We start from the raw sequence: 22,507 nt of genomic DNA, 5'->3' as shown, positions 1-22,507 counted from the left end.
TTCTTAAGACCATATGCAGTACAGGGATCATAGTAATGGCAGCCACATGCAAGGCAAGTGCCAAGTACCTTAGGTCTTGTACTCTTTCCATTCATACATTTTTTTCCAAATTATATGAAACATTTATCAATATCTTTAAAATTGAGAATACTGATATCATATTTATTTAAAAGGTTATGTGGTGGCCACTGCTGGAGCCTGGGTCCTCTGCACAGAGACTCTGGTATGGGTCTTCACCAGGTGGTCCGTGAATTCCTGATACGGGGACTTGGTGAATACGGTCTCCTTCCAGAGGTCTGGAGTCAGATAGCTGTAGGTCTTGGAGATGGCATCAAACGTGGCCTTGGCAAAGTTGCCCAGGGTGGCAGTGCAGCCCCTGGCTGAGGTGTAGCAGTCGTCAATCCCAGCCATCATCAGCAACTTCTTGGGCACTGGTGCGGACACGATGCCAGTGCCCCTGGGCGCAGGGATGAGGCGCACCAGCACTGATCCACAGCGGCCTGTCACCTTGCAAGGGACGGTGTGGGGCTTGCCAATCTTGTTCCCCCAGTAGCCTCGCCGCACAGGCACGATGTGTTCTCTGACCAAAGTGATAATAGCAACAGCAATATACACAAAAATCCATTAAAAATACATGAAAATCAACTAAATTACCTGCAGACTTCTAAATTACCTATTGTTCAAAGGCTAAGACACTAGGACTCTAGGGGACTCATTACTTGGTAGAAGAAAGGATCACTGTCACTGTCACTGTCCTCCCGTTGTTCATCGATTTGTTTGAGTGGGCACCAATAATGTCTCACAACAAATTGTGAGACTTGTTACTGTTTTTTTGGCATATTGAATATGTCATGGGGAGCTTTACAGGCTTTGCTATGCAAGCGATATACTCTCGGTAGCTTGCCAAGTTCTCTGAGAGGGGCGGAGGAATCGAACCGGGGTCTGCATGTCAGCGCATGCAAGGAGAACACCTTACCCGCTGTGCTATCGCTCCAGAAGAAAGGATAAGCACTACTAACATCAGACTAAGAGATGACATTCTAGTTTTATTAATAGAAGTCAAAATTATAAAATTATTTAATTTTATAAAATTTGTTGATTATTTATTGAAGTGGATTAATTCATTAATAGACACAGATAACCAAAATAGACACAAAAACAAATTACCAAAACTGACAAAATAGGGCCTTGAGAGATAATCCAATGGGTAGGGTGCTTGCCTTGCACTTGGCTGACCTGGGTTTAATCTCTGGCACCATGTGTGGTCCTCAGAGCCCCGCCAAAAGTAATCCCTGACCACAGAGCTAGGAGTAAGCCTTAGCACCACACGGTGTGGCACCAAAACAAAACAAAACAAAACTGAAAATATAATAAGGATGCATCTGTATGCTGTATATTTTTAAGAAAAACTTTGCAATTAAGAAGAAATACAAATGGCTAAAAGACACATAAGGAAAATGCTATACATCACTAATCATCAGGGAGATGCAGATCAAAACAACAATGAGATATCATCTCACACCACAGACTGGCCCACATCCAAAAGAACAAAAGCAACCGATGCTGGCACAGATGCGGCGAGAAAGGGACCCTCCTTCACTGCTGGTGGGAATGCCGACTGGTCCAACCCTTTTGGAAAACAGTATGGACGATTCTCAAAAAATTAGAATTTGATCTCCCATTTGACCCAGCAATACCACTCCTGGGAATATGTCCCAGAGAGGCAAAAAAAGTATAGTCGAAGTGACATCTGCACTTGTTTGTTCATTGCAGCACTCTTTACAATTGCCAGAATCTGGAAAAAACCTGAGTGCCCGAGAACAGATGACTGCTTAAAGAAACTTTGGTACATTTACACAATTGGAGTACTATGTAGCAGTTAGAAAAGATGAAGGCATGAAATTTACATACAAGTGGTACTACATGGAAAGTATCATGTTAAGTGAAATGAGTCAGAAAGAGCGGGGTAGACACAGAAAGATTGCATTCATCTGAGGAACATAAAGCAATAAAATGGGAGACTAACACCCAGGACTGGACGAGATTAGTACCAGAAATTTTGCTCCATGACTTGGAGGCCAGCCACACGTGCTAGGGGAAAAGGAAGCTCAGATAGAGAAGAGAGCACCAAATAAAGGGTGTTGGGAGGATCCTCCCAGGGTGGGAGAAGTATGCTGAAAGTAGACTATAGATCAAACATGATTGCCACTCAATACCTCTCTTACAAACCACAGGACCCAAAAGGAGAGAGAGAGAACAAAAGGGAATGCCCTGCCACAGAGGCAGAGTGGGATGGGGGGGGGGGATGGGGGGGAGGGATACTGGGATCCGTGGTGGTGGAAAATGGGCACTGGTGGAGGGATGGGTACTTTATCATTGTATAACTGAAACCCAAGCACAAAAATTTGTAAGTCTATAACTGTACTTCATGGTGTTTCACTAATAAAAAAATAATTAAAAAAATACTGCCAATTAGGATCACTGAGAATGATCCATAGGACATACAGCAAGTGGAGTAATACTTATTCAAGAAAATCTAAAACTCAGCAGAAATGACAAATCTGTGAAATTTGAAACATCATACAACTTCTTGGAGTTCAGTGTGAGAAAACTTCACTCCAGATTTATAGTCAAGGCCTTGGAGTTCCCTTTTCCTATGTATATTCCTAGAAAGATCACATCAAAATTCTTAATTCCTGTACTCTTCCAAAAGATGTTTTATTGCTAAGTGCGTAGTTAATCTATCAAGAGATTCAGGCTTCTTTCTTAACCAGTACTCTTATATGTGACATTGGTTTTCAGAAATTGGGACCCCATCACTACCTAGCTTATTTGTAAAGTGGGGAGTCTATAGTGTGAGAGGTAACACTGTAGCATTGTCCTCCCTTTGTTCATTGATTTGCTTGAGCGGGCACCAGGTAACATCTCACAACAAATTGTGAGACTTGTTGTTACTGTTTTTTGGCATATCAAATTAGTCATGGGTAGCTTGCCAGGCTTTGCCATGTGGGTGAGATACTCTCGGTAGATTGCCAGGCTCTCTGAGAGGGGCAGAGGAATCAAACCCGGGTCGGCTGCATGCAAGGCAAATACTCTGCCCTATTCACTCCAGTGCGAGAGGTAAGCTGAGAAAAAATAGCTCTATTTAAAACCCAGTCTTAAGGAATAGTCAGTAATTCACAATCTAAAGTTTTAATTTTTATTACTTTTTAAATTGAATCACTATGAGATACACAGTTCCAAAGCTTTTTATGTTCATTAAAATAGTCCTATTGTCCTGTTCATCATTTTTCAGATTAAGAAACATTTTTTCTAAGCTCCATTTGAAGTAGGAGATGATGTGGAAAGTTACTAAAAGGAAGAAATACCAGGAAAAGGAGAGAAACATCCTGAACCTTGAACCAACATTATTGTGGACTCTCAACTTCCAGATAAGAGAATCTACCAAAGAGCTGGTTTAGATAGTTATACAGACATGCACGGGGGTTGGAATTGTGCCCAGATACTCAGTTTCTCCCTCATTAAGCATGAAATGCATAGTAACTGACACAACTCCATGGTATATCATGAAATCTAATGATACATACTTTCTATCAACAAGCATGTAGCTCAGTATAAATATATCCCCCATATAGCTCAGAACATCAGATGTTTGTCCAAACCTTTTGTAATATCTCATGTCTTAGGTAGCTTATCTGTGCTCAAGGATCGCTCCTAGAAGACTCAGAGGATCATATAAGATATAAGGAATTGAAACTGGGTGGGCTGTGTGCAAGACAAATGCCCTACTTGCTGTGGTATAACTGTTCCCTGAGCTAAGAAAGGAACTGGAGAATTTTTTTTTATATCACTCTGCATAACACAAACTCTGGCATAGTACATTTGAAAAATAAAGAAAGGTATGTTTGATTGTCCCATTTAGAGATAAAAATAACTTAAATGACAAGATTGTTTTGAAAACTTTTGTTTTCCTATTACATATTCTCTGTATAGGATAACATGATTTAAGCTCTGTATTTCCCATGTCTTTCCATACATTGCTTTGTGTTTAAAACTTCTGAAATGAGTGTTAGTTAAGAATTATATATATATATATAAATTTTACATATTAAAAGTCTTAAATAGTTTTGTGAAACTGCAGATATTTCTATTTTGTTATGGAAGATTATTATATCATGTAAGATGTATCAGTACAAATAGAATATCCAAATTGTGAGGAAATTCTAGAGTTAGATGTTTTTATACTACAAAATAGAGTGGCTTAAAATTTCAATCTTTGAAGTTTCTACCAGCATGTTATTTTAATATACTTTTTCTTTATCTTTGGCCAGAAAATGCAGAGTAGCTAAAATACAATGTTAAAGATTCAGCAGTGCATATCTGATTGAATAACCAATAAACAAAATACAGTGTTTCATTTTCCCTGAAACTGCAAGCCTCACATCTGCAAAGACAGATTATGGAGGCAAAAAAGTAGGTTTGATCCTGAGAATTTTATTGTTTAGTTTCTATTTCCTGATTCTCTTCATTGTCTTGTAGGTTCCTGTCATGTTTTCTTTCAAAAGTTTCTTAGTCCGGATGATTTGAAAGAACATTGTGAAAGCACCCACTTTATACGTTTCAAATGTGGAACTAATTTGAAATGAAGGAGCTATAGAAAGTTTATAGATGAATTACCTTATGCAGCAATAAGCTGAAAGAGACTAGACCATGTCTTTTAGCATGTGTAATGTGTACACTAAGACAATGATATCTATGACAGCGATGGTGTATGGACTTAGTTTGTTGAGCTGTCAACATGCCTTAGAACTTTGAAATTAATTAAATAACACTTCAAATATAGCTCTTGCTTGTATAACACCTAAAGGATAAGTAGCACCACAAAAATTTGACTTTCTTAGAAAAAATATCAGACAAGCTAGCAGCACTGGGTCCACAATAATAATTTGGAAAGGTTATTATGCCTTTGAAACACCATGAACTTTTCAGCTCGTCACAGCTTCATCTGGCCTACTACATTTTTTTCATCACCTGACACTCTTACACATTAGATATTTTTTACACATTAGATTTTTAAAACAACTGAATGTGCCTAGAATGTGCCTAGAATGTTTAAGAGTCTTGAGGCTTTTCTTACAAACTCTCAAGTTAGACTGCCATCATTTCACAGGCACTGGCAAAAGACATAAAACTCCTAGGTTATGGATAAAAGACTTTATTAATAGTAATAATTTAGGGCTCAGATGATTCAGCAATTTTTAGATTACTTTTATTATTACAATTTAGGTAGCACATTGATAGTAGTCCTAATAAACATTTTGGGGGGGTGGCTTTTTTGGTCACAACCAGTGATGCACAGGGGTTACTCCTGGCTTTGTACTCAGGAATTACTCCTGGCAGTGCTCAGGGTACCATATAGGATGCTGGGAGTCAAATCCACTGTGTGCAAGGCAAAAGCCCTACCCCCTATACTATCACTCCAGCCCTAACATTTATGATCTTTATGTACATAGCACAGCGGGTAGGGCGTTCGCCTTACAAGCGGCCAACATGGCCGACCCGAGTTCGATTCCTCTGCCCCTCTCGGAGAGCCCGGCAAGCTACCGAGAGTATTCGATATGACAGACACAGTAACAACAAAAGTCTCCAATGGAGACGTTACTGGGCCCGCTCGAGCAAATCGACGATCAACGGGAGGGAAAAAAAATGTACATAGTTGAGTTTGATGTTTTGTAAAGGTTAGAATAAGCATATTTATTACTGGGAAGTATACTACGGAGGGTATATTCCCTTATTAGTGTAATCATATTAAAGGTACACTGTGGAATATATGCAACTCTAAGAAAAGATGAAATTAATGCAACATGGATGGAACTTAAGAGTATTATGTTAGGTGAAATAAGTCGGAGGGAGAACATATACCACAAGATCAAACTAATCTGTAGAATCTAGAGAGACAAAACAAGAGAATTGATAGTATCAAATAATGAGAATCCCTGGGCCTTGAATTACAAAACCAGCAAATACTAGGAAGCTAGTTGGGGGAAATGACTATCAGACCAAAAATGACATAAGGACAGTGGTTGAAGGGAATTCACTTTGATGGGTTACAGACATTTTGTACATCATTACCATGAACTTTAAGATGTTGTAGCTATATTGCCTAAAGTATAATAAACAATAATAAGCATTTTTAAATCAGGAAAAAAGAAACTAAACATTTAACCAGTTTTCATATAGAGTGGAAAAAAATTGATCACTATCATGGTGAGCAGAGACAAGAAAAAAGACAATATAATGAACTGTGTGCAGATAAACATTAACCTTGTTATGTTTTGCCTCATTGAAAGTTGAGTAAGAGAAAACGCTCGATTGTAGAAATAACATTACAGAAATAAATAAGTAACATAATTTATTATAGGTAACAGAACTTATAAAATATTATTTCAAATCAAGAATTTACTGAAAGAAAAACAAATTTAAAAGCTCATGTATCAAAAAATTAGAAATTGAGCTCCCATTTGACCCAGCAATACCACTCCTGAGAATATCTCCCAGAGAGGCAAAAGAGTATAGTGGAAGTGACATCTGCTCTTGTTTGTTCATTGCAGCACTGTTTACAATAGCCAGAATCTAGAAAAAACCTGAATGCCCAAGAATAGATGACTGGTTAAAGAAACTTTGGTACATCCACACAATGGAGTACTATGTAGCTGTTAGAAAAGATGAAGTCATGAAATTTACAGACAAGTGGTACTACATGGGAAGTATCATGCTAAGTGAAATGAGTCAGAAAAAGAGGGACAGACATAGAAAGATTGCATTCATCTGGGGAACATACAGTAACAATATAGGAGACTAACACCCAAGAATATCCGAGATAAGTACCAGGAAGTTCACTCCATGGCTTGGAGGCCAGTCACACGTTCTAGGGGAAAAGGCAGCTCAGATAGAGAAGGGAGCACCAAATAAAGGGTGTTGGGAGGGTCCTCCCAGAATGAGAGATGCATGCTGAAAGTAGACTATAGACCGAACGTGATTTCCACTAAAGGCCTCTTTGGCAAACTATAGCACCCAAAAAAAGAAAGAGAACAAAGGGGAATGCCCTGCCACAGAGGCAGGGTTGGATGTGGGGGGAAGAGAGGTGGGAGGGATACTGGGATCAATGGTTGTGGAAAATGGGCACTGGTGGAGGGATGGGCACTCGAAAATTCTATAATTGAAACCCAAGCACAAAACAAGTATTTTCATTTGAAAATGAAAGACATAAATACAAATAATAAAAGTATCAAGACATCATCAATATGGATCACATTAAAGTGTGTAGTAGAAAATTTGATTGAAATGGTTGATTTTTGAAGAACACATTAAATATAAAATTAAATTAAGGAGAAACAGAAAATATCAAGAAGAAAATAATCATTGTCAAAACAGAAAATGTCTACAGGAAATCCCCACAAAAAGCAGGAATGTGATCAGAAAGAGTCATGCTCTAGGGCTGGGGCACCTGAAATCACATCACAGTGATTTCTGCAAGGCAAGAGGGAACATTGGAAAGAGAACCCTGACCTAAAGTGCCACTACCATACACTCCCCCAAATGACCATCTGGTTGCACATATTTATAGTCTCCCAGTCTGGTTCCCAGCTGTGGCACAAGTACTGGTCTTGGATTTTTTCTTAAAAGGTTAGGGTTTTGATCAGAACTGGTGAGAAATGCAGAATCGGGGAAGTCAGAGGTGATTAGAATCTGAAAGTGCTCATTGAATGTTTGCTGGGGCATGTCTGTCTGGCTGTTATACCTCTGATAGGAACAGAAGCCATCACTCTGCCCAGAAAAGGTTTGGGTTTATTTTGTCCTTCTTCTTCTTCTTCTTCTTCTTCTTCTTCTTCTTCTTCTTCTTCTTCTTCTTCCTCTTCCTCTTCCTCCTCCTCCTCTTCCTCTTCCTCCTCTTCCTCTTCCTCTTCCTCTTCCTCTTCATCAAGTTTCTGAGTGTTCACTAATTTTCAACGAAGGATGGGGGCTGTTGGAGAAAGAATGGACACCGGTTCTTTGCCTGGGAGTGGTTCTGTATTAACACCAACAATTTGATGCAGACTTTGAGAATTTCAGAGAGCATAAATTCTCCGTTAGAAATAAGATCCAGTATGGTGGGGGGGTATGTAGCCTCCCCCTACCCTCCCTCCATAGTTCTGGAGGTCTGGCAGCCACACCCACATTCCACAGAAACCTTTGTTTTGCCATGTAAGATTAAACCATTGTCTAGTTAAGTATTCTGGAGTTTCTGGAGCATTCTACAATACTGACACCTCAGTACCAAGCACAGCAGATTAGATGGGAAAGTGACATTGAGTCAACTAAGCTCAACAAACAAGAACATTAACACAGATGGCTCCACGAGCAACAACAGCTTAGTAAACCCTCGGACAAGGGCTTAATGATCCCAGATACAACAATTTTCACAAGTTTTCTTTTACTGGAGTGTTTTTTGATAATTTCATTAGCCATTTAGTTGTAACAAGCAATATAAGATAATTATTTTGTGCCTGGTAATAGGGCAGATGGAGGGGGGTTAGGAAAATGGAGACAATGGTGGAGGGAAGGTAACACTGATGGTGGGATTGATGTTGAAATATTGAATGCCTGTAACAAATGCATTATAAACAACTTTGTAAACCATGGTGTTTAAATAAAGAGAAAGATAAAATTAAAAAAATTAAAAAGAAAGAACATCAAATACATAAAATGGATGAAAACTTTCCAATTCACAGTTTTTCCTTTTCGTTTTTTTCTCATTGTCTTTTAGAAAGGCGGCCTGGAATAGAAAAGCAGCTACATTAAATGAACGAACTGGAAGAGGTACAGGGATGGGTGCCACAGAGAATTGTACCTGTGATTTCAATGACAGGGAACGTCGGGTAGAACATACAGTAGTGGGTAGAGATCACCAAGCTGGGGGTGGAGACCAGAGCTGCACCTCTACAAGGCATGTACTCTGCCATTTGAGCCACGTCCTGGCCTTCCAGTTCAGTTTATGCTACAGGTAGCATAATAGTCCTTATGAAATTCCTAAAGCATGCCATCAAAAGAAGAAACAAACAAAAAGATTCAATCATTTAAATACATTTTGGTCAAAAATTCTCACTACCAGAGTTGGAGAGATAGAACACCAGGTAAGACGCTTGTCTTGCATGAGACGTCCCTGGTTCGAGATTTGGCACCCCACATGGGTCCCTGAGCTCTGCCAGAAGTGATCTCAGGAAGTTGAGCACCACTGGTGTGACCCCAAAAGAAAAACAAAAACAAAAAGGTCTTTACTACCAATTATAAGGAAACAAAGCTGTATAGACTATATAAACAAAGCTGAAGAGACAAAATACAACACTTACAAAATCCTGGAACATAGATGACAAGCATATTCTTTAATATTAAAATATATTTTACAAATGAATGAGGGAAAAGCATCATTTCAATAGCTGTATAGAAAAAATTCATGAAATCTATCTGGCAGTTGTAAAATACAGTTGTCAAGCATTAAAACATGTCAATTTGTTAGAATTGATCTTCAAATTAAAGCGTAATAATAAATAATTTTTTAGCTATCAGAGGATAGCAGATAAAATTGAAAATAATTTCAAGGCACAACATTTGTAAAAGTGTAAGAAAAGACTTTTCATACACTCAGGTAACAGTGATTATTTGATTCAACCTTTTTGAGTACATTTTGAGTAGAATCAAACATCTAAATAACTCTATAACATTTCTAAATTTTTCCTAATGGAAAAATAAATTTATAAAGTATTTACAAAGTTGTGTAAGTAAATATATTTATTTAGTATGTATTATTTGTAACAAAAAAGTCTGTATTTATGTGCATTGGAAACCACTTAACATGTGCAGCGTGAATATTATTAATAAATTATGTATTTAGCGGGTATGGTGCCACCAACAGATCAAACTGTACCTGCGGGGAGAGTGCATCAGCAACCTGATGGTGCCTTCAGGCTTTCTGATACCCCCAAATTGCCGCTGTGCTTTTGGCCAGACCCCAACTACTTGGGACCAAGTTTATCAAGAAATTAAATGACCAAAATTTAGGTATGTGGGAGCCACACCCACAAACCACCTCCGGCTCAGCTATACAAGCTCATGGCTTTCTCAGAATTGGGATGGGCTACCTCTCCCCACTTCTCAATACACATGGAAGCACTGACAGTCACCCCCATGAACCAACTCCAGTGCTACCCTGTAAGCTCTACTACCGGCCTTGCTTCAGAGACCCCTAAATAAATCTCAAAAGAGATCAAAAGCTGCAGTTAAGCTCAGACCCATGCATGGTTGAACGGACCAAAGTAAACTGGAGGGGGCAGGTTGGCCTATGACCACCCATACAGAGCCCCCAGCAGCCACTTGCTTCCACAATCCAAAATTGCTGCCATATTCCCAGCCTGACTCCACCGTCTCGAGGATGGATCTCACCAAGATATAATCTGCTGAAAAATTTGTAATATGGATCTTAGCGCACCAACTGCCCTGTCTCAGAGACAGAGTCAAGTCCCAGAAGACACCTCAGTGCCAGAGATCTCTCCGGACCCCATACCAAGTCAATATCACCAGAGCACTCCAGATGGAGCAGTTGCAGTCTCCCTGCCTACTCCAGATGGAATCCTGTTAACCAAGAGCTTCCACAAGCAAGGTCCAGATATTCAGGTTCAGGAATAAATTTCCACGTCACATAGAGGCAGAGGACACAAGCTGTCCTTCCCCATGTCCTGGCCCACCAAGAAGACTGGTTGTCAAGCCCACAATTTTCCTCTGGGCGCCATCTTAGTGCACCAACAGCTTTGGCTCAGAGATTTTCAATTGAATGCCAAAATGGATTAGTGCCATACAGAGATGTCTCTGGAACCCAACCATTTACAATATAGAAATTTACATTTACAATCATGACCACACGAGTTTTCATGATATTCAAAATGAGCAATAGAAAATAAATTATCTAGTGTCTGCCCCTGGCAGGTAGGCTTGAATGGTGGTGGGACAAATTGAGTAAAACATAATGCCCAAAATTAGAGAGAGAGTATTGGGGAAATTGTCTGCCAAGGAGGCAGGATGAGGATGTGTGTGTGTTTGTGTGTGTGTGTGTGTGTGTGTGTATGTGTAGGGGGAACTGGTGGTAGAAAGTGTGTCTGGTGGAGGTATGGGTTTCTATCATTGTATGGCTGAATCTCAAACATGAAAGCTTTGTAACTATATCTCACAGTGATACAATAAAATAAAAAAGTAATGTGGACTTCATGGCCAATTCAATCAGCTTAATCAATGGCTGAACAAATATCAGTACTCCCTCATTATTAAAAAAAATAAATAAGGGGCTGGAGTGATAGCACAGCGGGTAGGGCATTTGCCTGCACAGCACATGACCCGACCCGGGTTCTATTCCCAGCATCCCATATGGTTCCCCGAGCCCAGCCAGGAGTAATTCCTGAGTTCATGAACCAGGAGTAACCCCTGTGCATCACTGGGTGTGACCCCAAAAACAAAAAATAAATTAATTAATTAATTTAAAAATAAAATCTATGTATTTATAAAATGATATACAAGGTCACCATTAAGTTGTTTATGATGAGAAAGTATATACAACTCACTGTTAAGTGAAAATACAATTTATGCATCACTGGAGCGATAGCACAGCAGATAGGGCGTTCGTCTTGCATGCGACCACCGGGGTTCGATTCCTCTGCCCCTCTCGGAGAGCCTGGCAAGTTACTGGGAGTATTTCACCCTCATGACAAAGCCTGGAAAGCAATCTGAGACGTATTCGATATGCCAAACCCAGTAACAACAAGTCTCACAATGGAGACATTACTGGACCTGCTGCAGCAAATCAGTGAACAATGGGAGGACAGTTCTACAGTGCTACAGTGTAACACTTGCCATCCCGTTATTCATTAATTTGCTCGAGCAGGCGCCAGTAACATCTCCATTCATCTCTGTCACGTGCTAGTGTAGGCCAATGGCATCTGCTCACTCTAGTAACATAAAGAGCCTCAGACCATTTGTTCAGGGTTTTGATGAAGAAGTCTGACTGTATCGTACGTGGGTGGCCAAGTGTCATTTTAACATCTCATGTACCAGTCAGTAATAGCTCTTGTTCAGCAGTCATCTCTAAATCACATTACGTGTCTGGCCCATCTGATTTTCAATGCCTTGGTAAACAAGATCATGTCCCTGACTCTTGATCGTCAACGGAGGTCGGAACTCTGGATTCTTTCTCTCACTTGAGTGAAGCATGATATTCCAAGCATAGCTTGTTCGATTCCTCTTTGGGATGCCTGAATAGCATTCTCGTCCTGTTTTTGTAACGCCCAAGTCTCTGAGACGTATGTTACTGCAGGAAGAATGGTAGAGTCGAAAAGATGTGCCCAGAGCCGGAGGTTCTTCATCCTCTTAACAACTTTTTCGAGGCTCTTGAAGGCATTCCACGCCTCTATCTTCCTCCTGCACAGTTCTGGTGTCAAGTTGTTCATCATGTTGAGTTCTCAACCTAGGTACACATAGCTGCTGCATTCTGAGATGTTTGTTCCATTGAGAGCAAATGGAATGTCGAGAACTAGTTCATTTTTTCACAAACATTGTCTTGGTGAGATTCAGTGGCAGTCCCAATCTTTCCACACTCACTGTAGAAGTCAGCCAGCCTTTGTGCCACTTGGCTAATGTAGGTGTATTAGAACAATGTCAACAGCGAAGCGGAGGTGGTGTAGTTGCCAACCGTCTATCTTCACTCCTATTCCTTCCCATTCCAGTTGACTCATGACGTTCTCAAGGGTGGCACTGAAGAGTTTCGGTGAAATGGTATCACCCTGCCGAACCCCTTTCTTTACGTCAATGATCACTTCCTTGTAGAATAGTGAGATCCTGGTGGTGAATCCGTAATACAGCTCGCAGAGGATTCTGATGTACTGAGTTTGAATGCCCTGTTTGGCTAGGGCTTCGATGATTGCTTCCATCTCAACAGAATCAAAGGCCTTCTTTAAATCAATGAACATTAGACAGAGTGAAATCTTTAACTCTTGGGAAACCTCAGTGAGCTTGGTCACCCTGTGGATATGGTCAATCATGCTGAATCCTTTTTGGAACCTGGCTTGCTCGCATGGCTGTCCTTCATCTAGTGTTCTGCCTATTCTATTCAGGATGATTTGAGTGAACAACTTGTAGACAATGGACAACAGGCAGATCAGGAGATAGTTGACAATGTCGTGGATTCCTCGAGACAGTGTATTGACAAGTACTGGCAGCAGATTCTTCAGGTGTTTGGGTCTGACCTTGTCTGGACTGGCTGCTGTACGCTTTTTAACTGATGAAATGGCATCTCCAATTTCAGAAGAGAGAACGTTGGGAACAATATATCCATCCTGCAGAATTTGGTATCAAAGAGATCCTAGTAGAAGTCATGAATAATCTTCTCCATTGTTCTTCTGGAAAATGGACCTCATGGACCAAGCTCCACTACCTCTACTACCCAGCTGCTGACATGCTCCAGGCCACTTTCTGGACACATCATAAGACACTTAATACCCATATATGATGGGGCTCAAATATGGTGTGAACCATGGGAACACCTGTAAGGGCAATTAGAGGCCACCCTAATAGCCTCCATCCCTCTTGAAGAGTCCGGCAAGCTACCAAGAGTATCCCGCCCGAAAGCCTGGCAAGCTACCCGTGGCATATTCGACATGCCAAAAAGAGTAAAAACAATAGGCCTCAATTTATGCATACGTATAAATATAGATAGATAGCACTGTAGCACTGTCCTCTCATTGTTCACCAATTTGCTCTAGCGGGCACCAGTGACGTCTTTGTTGTGAGACTTGTTGTTACTGTTTTTGGCATATTATATATGCCACAAGGAGCTTTCCAGGCTCTGCCGTGTGGGTGGGATACTCTCAGTAGCTTGCCAGGCTCTCAGAGAGGGACTAAGAAATTGAAGGCGGGTCAGCTGTGCGCAAGGCAAACACTCTACCAGGTATGCTATCGCTCCAGCCCGTAGATAGATAAGCTATAAAGCTAAACATAACAAAGTTAGCAATTTTTCCTTATTGCAGACATTATTAAGAAATTTCTATTGTATTGTTCACTATGTTTTTAGTATCTTATGGTGAGCATAATTTTATCTTTAAAAAATAATCTAAATAATTTAGTATCTATCAAGAACTTTATAAAGGGTTTATAAACAAGAAAATAGATTTTAGTTTTCTTTATTATTTATTGTGATGTGTAAATTGTAGTCCATTCTAATGTTCAGTGTAGTTTTATTCTGTTAAGTCTTTGTAAACATTGAATCACTGAGTACTAAATCGTTGCTATTTTTTATTAATGTAGGAATACTGCTATTTATTCAGCCACTAATTAGCTGATTGAATAGGGCATGAACTCCACCTTACTTTTTTTTCATTTTTTATAATTTTATTTATTGAATCTCCATAAGAGCAGTTAGAAAGTTTTTGGGTTTAAGTCTCGGTCATATGATGAAACACCCATACCTTCACCAGTGCCCATTCTCCACTCCCAACAACTCAGTATGCCCCCATCCACACCCTCCCCCTACCTGTGGGGCAGATGATTTCCACATTACTCTCTCTCTCTACTTTGATCACATTCAATATTTTGATACCAGACCCACCATTATTATTTGAGATTTTACCCCAACAACCAGATCTGCTGAAAAGGCAACAGTAGACAATTTGCTCTCCATTGCTGGTTATGAATAACATATGATGTCACGTGGCTGCAGTAGTGGCCCCATGATTTTGAAATTCCAAAATTTTAACACTTAAATCTGGAGGGATTTCTGCCAAAAGCCACTAGGTTTTGATATTTGCTTCTGAGTCTCTGGGATCATGGTCATTAAGTAGCTTGATCAGGAGCCAGAAAGGCCGTTCGTGGACGATGACTTGGGGTCTCGTTGGGGTGGGGTGGACAGGACTGGCTGCACTCCCATTCCATGAGGGCCAAAATGTCTCATCACTGCAGACCCAAACCTGACTGTCCAATGGCCTCTGGAGGATGGCGGCCACTGAGCCGCCTGGGGGAGGCAGGTGGAGGGAAAACACCCTTTCTCCCCCTGGGGTGACCTGGCCATGGTAACCTACTGCGGGTTCCGGATGCATTTCTGCCAAAAACTGCTGGATTTTGAGATTTGTTTGAGTCTCTGGGATCATGGCCGTTAAGCAGCTTAATCAGGAGCCAGAGAGGCCCATCGTGGGCGATGACATGGGTTCTCGTTGGGGTGGGGAGGACAGGACCGGCTCTATCCCCATCCTGTAAGGCCCTGCATGTCTCCTCACTGCGGGCCCAAACCTGACTGTCCAGTGGCCTCTGGAGGATGGTGACCACTGGTCTGCCACGGGGAATAGGCCAAGGCACAAAACTTATTACAATCAGGGTTGGCCCAGCACAGTAACCTACTGCAGGGACCAGACGTATTTCTGCCAAAAGCCGCTGGGTTTCCAGATTTGTTTCTGGGTCTCTAGGATCATGGTCATTAAGCAGGTTGATCAGGAGCCAGAAAGGCCGTTCATGGGCGATGACTTGGGGTCTCGTTGGGATGGGAAGGACAGGACTGGCTCCACCCCCATCCGTGAGGCCCAACGAGTTTTGTCACTGCGGGCCCAAGCCCGACTGTCCAGTGGCCTCTGGAGGATGATGGCCAACAAGCCGCCAAGGGAAAGCAGGTAGAGTAACACCCTTTCCCCCCTGGGGTGACCCGGCGACAGTAAGCTACTGTGGGTTCCAGACGCATTTCTGCCAAAAGCCACTGGGTTTCAAGATTTGTTTCTGAGTCTCTGGCATCATGGCCATTAAGCAACTTGATCAGGAGCCAGAGAGGCCGTTCGTGGGCAATGACTTGGGGAGGACAGGACCGGCTCCACCCCCATCCTGTGAAGCCCAAAATGTCTCATCACTGAGGGCCCAAACCTGACTGTCCAGTGGCCCCTGAAGGATGGCGGTCACCAGGCCGCCAAGGGGAACAGGCCAAGGCACAAAACCTATTCCCACCTGGGTTAGCCCAGCACCGGTAACCTACTGCAGGGATTGAACGCATTTCTGCCAAAAGCTGCTCGGTTTCGAGATTTGTTTGAGTCTCTGGGATCATGGCTGTTAAGCAGTTCAATCAGGAACCAGAGAGGCCATGCCTCCAATTATATAGCTTAGCCCAAGGTGGTTTGTGGGTGTGTCTCCCACATACTTACCTTTTGGCCGTTTACTTTTTTGGTAAACTTTGCCCTAAGTTTTTGGGATTTGGCCAAAGGCACAGCAGCAATTTTGGGGTATCTGGAAGTCTGAAGGCGCCATCAGGCTGCTGATGCACTCGCCTCACAGGTACAGTTGACCTGTTGGCAGCACCATACCCACGTAAATTGTTGCTTTTTAGGAAAATAGACTATTAGGTTCCTAAAAACTTCTGGTTATGACATTATCACAAAAGAAGTAATTATTTATAACTATGTTTTCTTTTTTCTATATTTCTGTTTATAGATACCTTAAGATAGGTATTATAACCTCCCCACCCAGGTCAGTCCACCCACCAGCATTCAAATCCGGATCTTTGCTTTGCCCTGCAAAGGCCCCGGCGTCCTATCGAACCATGGAACAAAAGCAGACCTGACTCGCTGCCTCCTCACCCACCTGCAATGCTGCTCCGCCAGTCTCCTCTCCACCAGGTCAATCTGATCACCAGCATTCAAAACCGGGACTTGGTTTTTGACCTGCAAAGGCCCAGGCGTCCTCTTGCACCCGGGAACAAAAGCGAACCTGAGCCCCTGGCTCCTCACCAGCCCCCAACGCTGCTCCACCGGTCTTCTCCCCAGCTTTCACCCCTCACATACACCTGCTTCTCTTGGGGGCGTGGCCTCTTCAGAAGGGACGTGGCTTTGGTAGAAGTGGGCATGGCTTAATTTTAGGCAGGCCAACACTCACAACCACGAGTATTTTACTATACCAAGACATCTAGTGTGAGGCGAACGTGATAACCACTACACTACGGAAACTGCTGGAGCGATAGCACAGCGGTAGGGCGTTCGCCTTACAAGCGGCCAACATGGCCGACCCGAGTTCGATTCCTCCGCCCCTCTCGGAGAGCCCGGCAAGCTACCGAGAGTATTTGATATGCCAGACACAGTAACAACAAAATCTCCAATGGAGACGTTACTGGGCCCGCTCGAGCAAATCGACGATCAACGGGAGGGCCTTTACCTTTAAGACATCTAGTGTGACATCACAGTTCCTATACCTACACACCAACATGAAGAAACAGCGCAAATCCCCACCACATGGAGAGGACGATGTAAAGAGTCCAGAAGCCTCAGTAGGTGCTATTCCCCTAAGGGATCTCTCTGACAAAGAATTCAGATATGAAGTCATGAGGATGTTCAATCAACTCAATGAAACAGTCAGACAGATATCCAGTAAATTGAAAGAGGCCATGAAAGAAACAATGGATTGCACAATCAAGAAAATCCAGGCAGAAATGAGAGCAGAAATTGGAAAGCTAAGCACAGAAATGTCATGAATCAAAGATTCCATAGGTGATACAAAAAAAACTCAGTCTGTGCCCTCAAAAGTAGAATGACCACAGCTGAAGAAAGAATCAGTGAGCTAGAAGACCAGCTGCATCAAGCCAACAGGCAACAACAAACAATGGCAAGAGACCTCAAAATACGTCAAGAACAAAGCAGAGTCCTAGGAGATGATTCCAAGAGGAACAACATTAGAATCATAGGAGTCCCAGAAGATCAGGGAAACAATACCAATGAAAAAGCCATGGTCAAACAAATCATTGCTGAAAAATTCCCAGAATTCTACAATGCAGCCATTCAGATTCAAGGAGCCTGAAGGGTGCCAGCTGAAAGAGACCCTAACAAAAACACTCCAAGACATATAGTTAGAATGATCGATGCTGCCGATAGAGACACAATACTGCAAGCAGCAAGGTCAAAGAAGGAAATCACATACAAAGGAGCACCCCTTAGATTCACAGCAGACCTATCAGAGGAAACCCTCCAATACAGAAGGCAGTGGCGAGATATAGTGAAAAAACACACTGAAATGAATGCTATCTATTCTATAGATAGAATACTCTATCCAGCTAAACTCTTGCTGAAATTCGAAGGAACAATACACTATTTTCTAGATAAACAACAGTGCAGGAACTTCATAGACTCAAAACCAAACTTAAAACAAGGGCTAAAGGGGCTACTATAAGATAAGACAAACCCTACAAGCATAACAGACGCTTACAGAAATATGACACAAAACCCCATAACAATAATATCTCTCAATGTCAATGGTCTAAATTTACCAATTAAGAGACACAGAGTGGCAAAATGGATTTAGAAACAGAACCCAACATTCTACTGCCTACAAGAAACTCATCTTAACAGTCAGAGCAAACGCAGACTCAAAGTCAAAGAATGGAAAACAATCCTGCAAGCAAACAGCTCCCTCAAAAAAGCTGGGGTGGCCATACAATCCAAAAACATCAATTTCAGGTTGAAAAATATTAGAAGGGACAGTGAAGGCCATTTTCTATTCATCAAGGGATGCGTACAACAGGAAGAAATCACACTCTTAAATGTATACGCACCTAATGAGGGAACAGCTAAATATTTAAAACAACTACTAACAAATTTTAAGGAGGACATTGCTAAAAAACACAATAGTAGCTGGAGACTTCAACATCGCCTTATCACCTCTGGATAGATCAACAAGAACGAAACTCAACAAGGAAACACTGACTTTGAAAGAAGAAATAGAGAAGAAAGGGCTTATAGACCTATATAGAGCTTTACACCCCCAAAAGAAAGAATACACATTCTTCTCCAGTGCGCACGGAACATTTTCCAAAATAGACCATGTGCTAGGCCACAAAACATACCTCAGTAGAATCAGGAAGATAGAAATAGTATCAACCATCTTTTCAGACCACGATGCACTGAGGATAGAATCACACACAGACACGGATAACCAAATCAAACACCTGGGAATTAAACAACTCAATGCTGAACAACGAGTGAGTCAGGAACGAAGTCAAGGACAAAATCAAAAGATACCTGGAAACAAATGAGAATGAAGAAACGAGCTACCAGAACTTAAGGGATGCAGTGAAAGCCGTATTAAGGGTGAAATTTATAGCTCTGCAAGCATTTCTCAGGACAGAAGAAAGAATGCGTATAAACAACTTGACTTCACAGCTCAAGACCTTAGAAAAGGATCAACAGAAAGAGCCCAAATCAGGCAGAAGGATACAGATCATAAAACTTGGAGCAAAAATCAATGACATGGAAACCAAAGAAACAATCTGAAAGATCAATGAAACCAAGAGCTGGTTCTTAGAGAAAATAAGTAAGATAGATAAACCACTAGCAACACTCACAAAGAAACAGAGAGAGAGAACCCTAATAAACCGAATCAGAAATGAGAAGGGGGATATCACAACAGAAACCAAAGAAATTCAAAAGTTCATCAGAGACTACTTTGAAAGTCTGTATGCCACGAAACAAAAGAACCTAGAAGAAATAGATAAATTCCTGGACTCCTATCATCTCCCAAAGCTGAATCAAGTAGACCTAGAGTACCTGAATATACCTATTAACATCAAGGAAATTGAAACTGCAATCAAAAGTCTTCCCCCCCCAAAAAGCCCAGGTACAGATGGATTCACTAATGAATTTTTCCGAACATTTAAAGAGGACCTACTGCCACTCCTTCTCAAGCTTTTCCAGGAAATTGAAAAAACAGAAACTCTCCCAAACAGTTTCTATGAAGCCCATATCTCTCTAATACCAAAAGAAAACAAAGACACCACAAGAAAAGAAAACTACAGGCCTATATCCCTGATGAACAAGGATGTGAAGATTCTCAACAAAATTTTAGCAAATAGAATTCAACTACTCATCAAAAAGATTATACAACTATAACCAAGTGGGATTCATCCCGGGGATTCAAGGATGGTTTATCACTCAGAAATCAATCAACATAATCCATCATATCAACAAAAGAAAAGATAAAAATCATATGATCATATCAATAGATGCAGAGAAAGCATTTGACAAGATCTAGCACCCATTTTTGATGAAAACCCTTGCCAAAATGGGGGTAGAGGGGACTTTCCTCAATATAGTTAAATCCATTTACCACAAGCCTACGGCAAGCATCATCCTCAATGAGGAAAAACTGAGAGCCTTCCCTCTAAGATCAGGGACGAGACAAGGATGTCCACTCTCTCCACTGCTGTTCAATATAGTACTGGAACTACTTGCAATAGCTATTAGGCAAGAAAAAGATATTAAGGGCATCCAGATAGGAAAGGAAGACATCAAACTCTCACTATTCACAGATGATATACTATACTTAGAGAACTCTAAAACCTCTACCAAAAAACTCCTAGAAACAATAGAATTGTACAGTAAAGTTGCAGGCTATAAAATCAATACCCAAAAGTCCATGGCTTTGCTATATGCAAATAATGAAAGAGAAGAAAGTGACATGAAGAAAACATCCCGTTCACAATTGTGCCCCAGAAAATAAAGTACCTAGGAATCAGCTTAACTAAGGAAGTAAAGGACCTGTACAAAGAAAACTACAAAACACTACTTCAGGAAATAAAAAAGGACATGAGAAAACGAAAAGATGTCCCCTGCTCATGGGTCGGGAGAATTAACATTGTCAAAATGGCATTACTTCCCAAAGCATTGTACAAATTCAATGCAATCCCTATAAGGATACCCATGACATTCTGCAAAGAAATGGAGCAAACACTCCGGAAATTCATATGGAACAATAAGCCCCCACGAATAGCTAAAGCAATTCTTGGGAAAAGGAAAGAAAATGGGAGGAATCAACCTCCCTAACTTCAAACTCTACTACAAAGCAGTAATAATTAAAACAGCATGGTACTGGACCAAAGGCAGAGCTGCAGACCAATGGAACAGGGTCGAATATACTGACATCTCCCCACAAGCATATTATCAGCTAATCTTCAATAAGGGAGCAAAAAATGTGAAGTGGAATAAGGAAAGCCTCTTTAACAAATTGTGCTGGCAAAACTGGATGGCTACATGCAAAAAAGTAGGCTCATATCTGTCACTAACACCAAGTACAAAAGTAAGATCAAAATGGATTAAAGACCTCAACATCAGACCAGAATCCATAAGGTACATTGAAGACAAAGTTGGCAAAACCCTCCATGACATTGAAGCTAATGGTATCTTCAAAGTTGTCATGCCACTTGCTAAGCAAGTGAAAACAGAGATAGACAAATGGGACTATCTTAAACTAAGAAGCTTCTGCACCTCCAAAGAAACAGTGACCAAACTCAAAAGACAGTCTACAGAATGGGAAAGGATATTCGCCGTATACACATCCAACAAGGGGTTGATATCATCACGATCACGATCACGACCACCCTGTTGTTCGTCGATTGCCTCGAGCAGGTGCCAGTAACGTCTTCTTCGTCCTAGCCCTGAGATTTTTTTTTTAAGTGCCATATTCAAGGCTTTTTCAGGGTTAGGAGAATGAGACCCATCATTGTTACTGGTATTTGGCATATTGGGTATACCACGGGGAGTTTGCCAGACTCTGCCGTGTGGGCATGTTACATTTGGTAGCCTGCCAGTTTGACCAAATTAGGAATGAGATGATAAGATGTCGCGCAGCTGCGAATGCGGCCGCGCACTTCCGGGAGCTGAGTGTGATGATCTCTGGATCCTGGCCGTTGTTGGAGTTACACGGCAGTTGGTGGGTGTAACTGTCTAGTTACTGGCAGGTCCAGTCCCAAACTGTGCAGGCTTGGAGATCTCAGCCCCGGGTCCCACACACCTGGGTTCCTCTGTCAGTTCTTTTATGCGTGAGGCTCATCCAAGTGTGTGGAGAGTGCTCCCAGCATGGCCTTGGCTGGGCCTCGGTGGTCTTCAGCTGTTGGGCCCTGGTGGAGACAGTCAGGCATAGGGTAGGAGACTCTGTCTTGTTCTCTCCCGGGAGCTGAGTGTGATGATCTCTGGATCCTGGCCGTTGTTGGAGTTACACGGCAGTTGGTTGGTGTAACTGTCTAGTTACTGGCAGGTCCAGTCCCAAACTGTGCAGGCTTGGAGATCTCAGCCCCGGGTCCCACACACCTGGGTTCCTCTGTCAGTTCTTTTATGCGTGAGGCTCATCCAAGTGTGTGGAGAGTGCTCCCAGCATGGCCTTGGCTGGGCCTCGGTGGTCTTCAGCTGTTGGGCCCTGGTGGAGACAGTCAGGCATAGGGTAGGAGACTCTGTCTTGTTCTCTCCCGGGAGCTGAGTGTGATGATCTCTGGATCCTGGCCGTTGTTGGAGTTACACGGCAGTTGGTGGGTGTAACTGTCTAGTTACTGGCAGGTCCAGTCCCAAACTGTGCAGGCTTGGAGATCTCAGCCCCGGGTCCCACACACCTGGGTTCCTCTGTCAGTTCTTTTATGCGTGAGGCT

At 41.9% G+C, this 22,507-nt stretch overlaps 1 protein-coding gene across 1 annotated transcript in view; it reads right to left on the bottom strand.

Annotated features, from left to right (window-relative positions):
• Positions 1-165: 165 nt before the first annotated feature.
• The window catches only part of LOC130021306 (40S ribosomal protein S2-like), a 110,082-nt gene continuing 87,740 nt past the window's right edge, over positions 166-22,507 (bottom strand). The window contains exon 3 of the mRNA XM_056112033.1: positions 166-580. Coding sequence (XP_055968008.1) covers positions 175-580 — 406 coding nt within the window. The 3' untranslated portion in view covers positions 166-174. The remainder of the gene's footprint in view (positions 581-22,507) is intronic.

Source organism: Sorex fumeus, unplaced genomic scaffold, assembly GCF_029834395.1.
Source record: "Sorex fumeus unplaced genomic scaffold, SorFum_2.1 ptg000015l, whole genome shotgun sequence".
Classification (NCBI taxonomy): domain Eukaryota; kingdom Metazoa; phylum Chordata; class Mammalia; order Eulipotyphla; family Soricidae; genus Sorex; species Sorex fumeus.
This window is presented reverse-complemented; position numbering and strand designations above follow the sequence as displayed.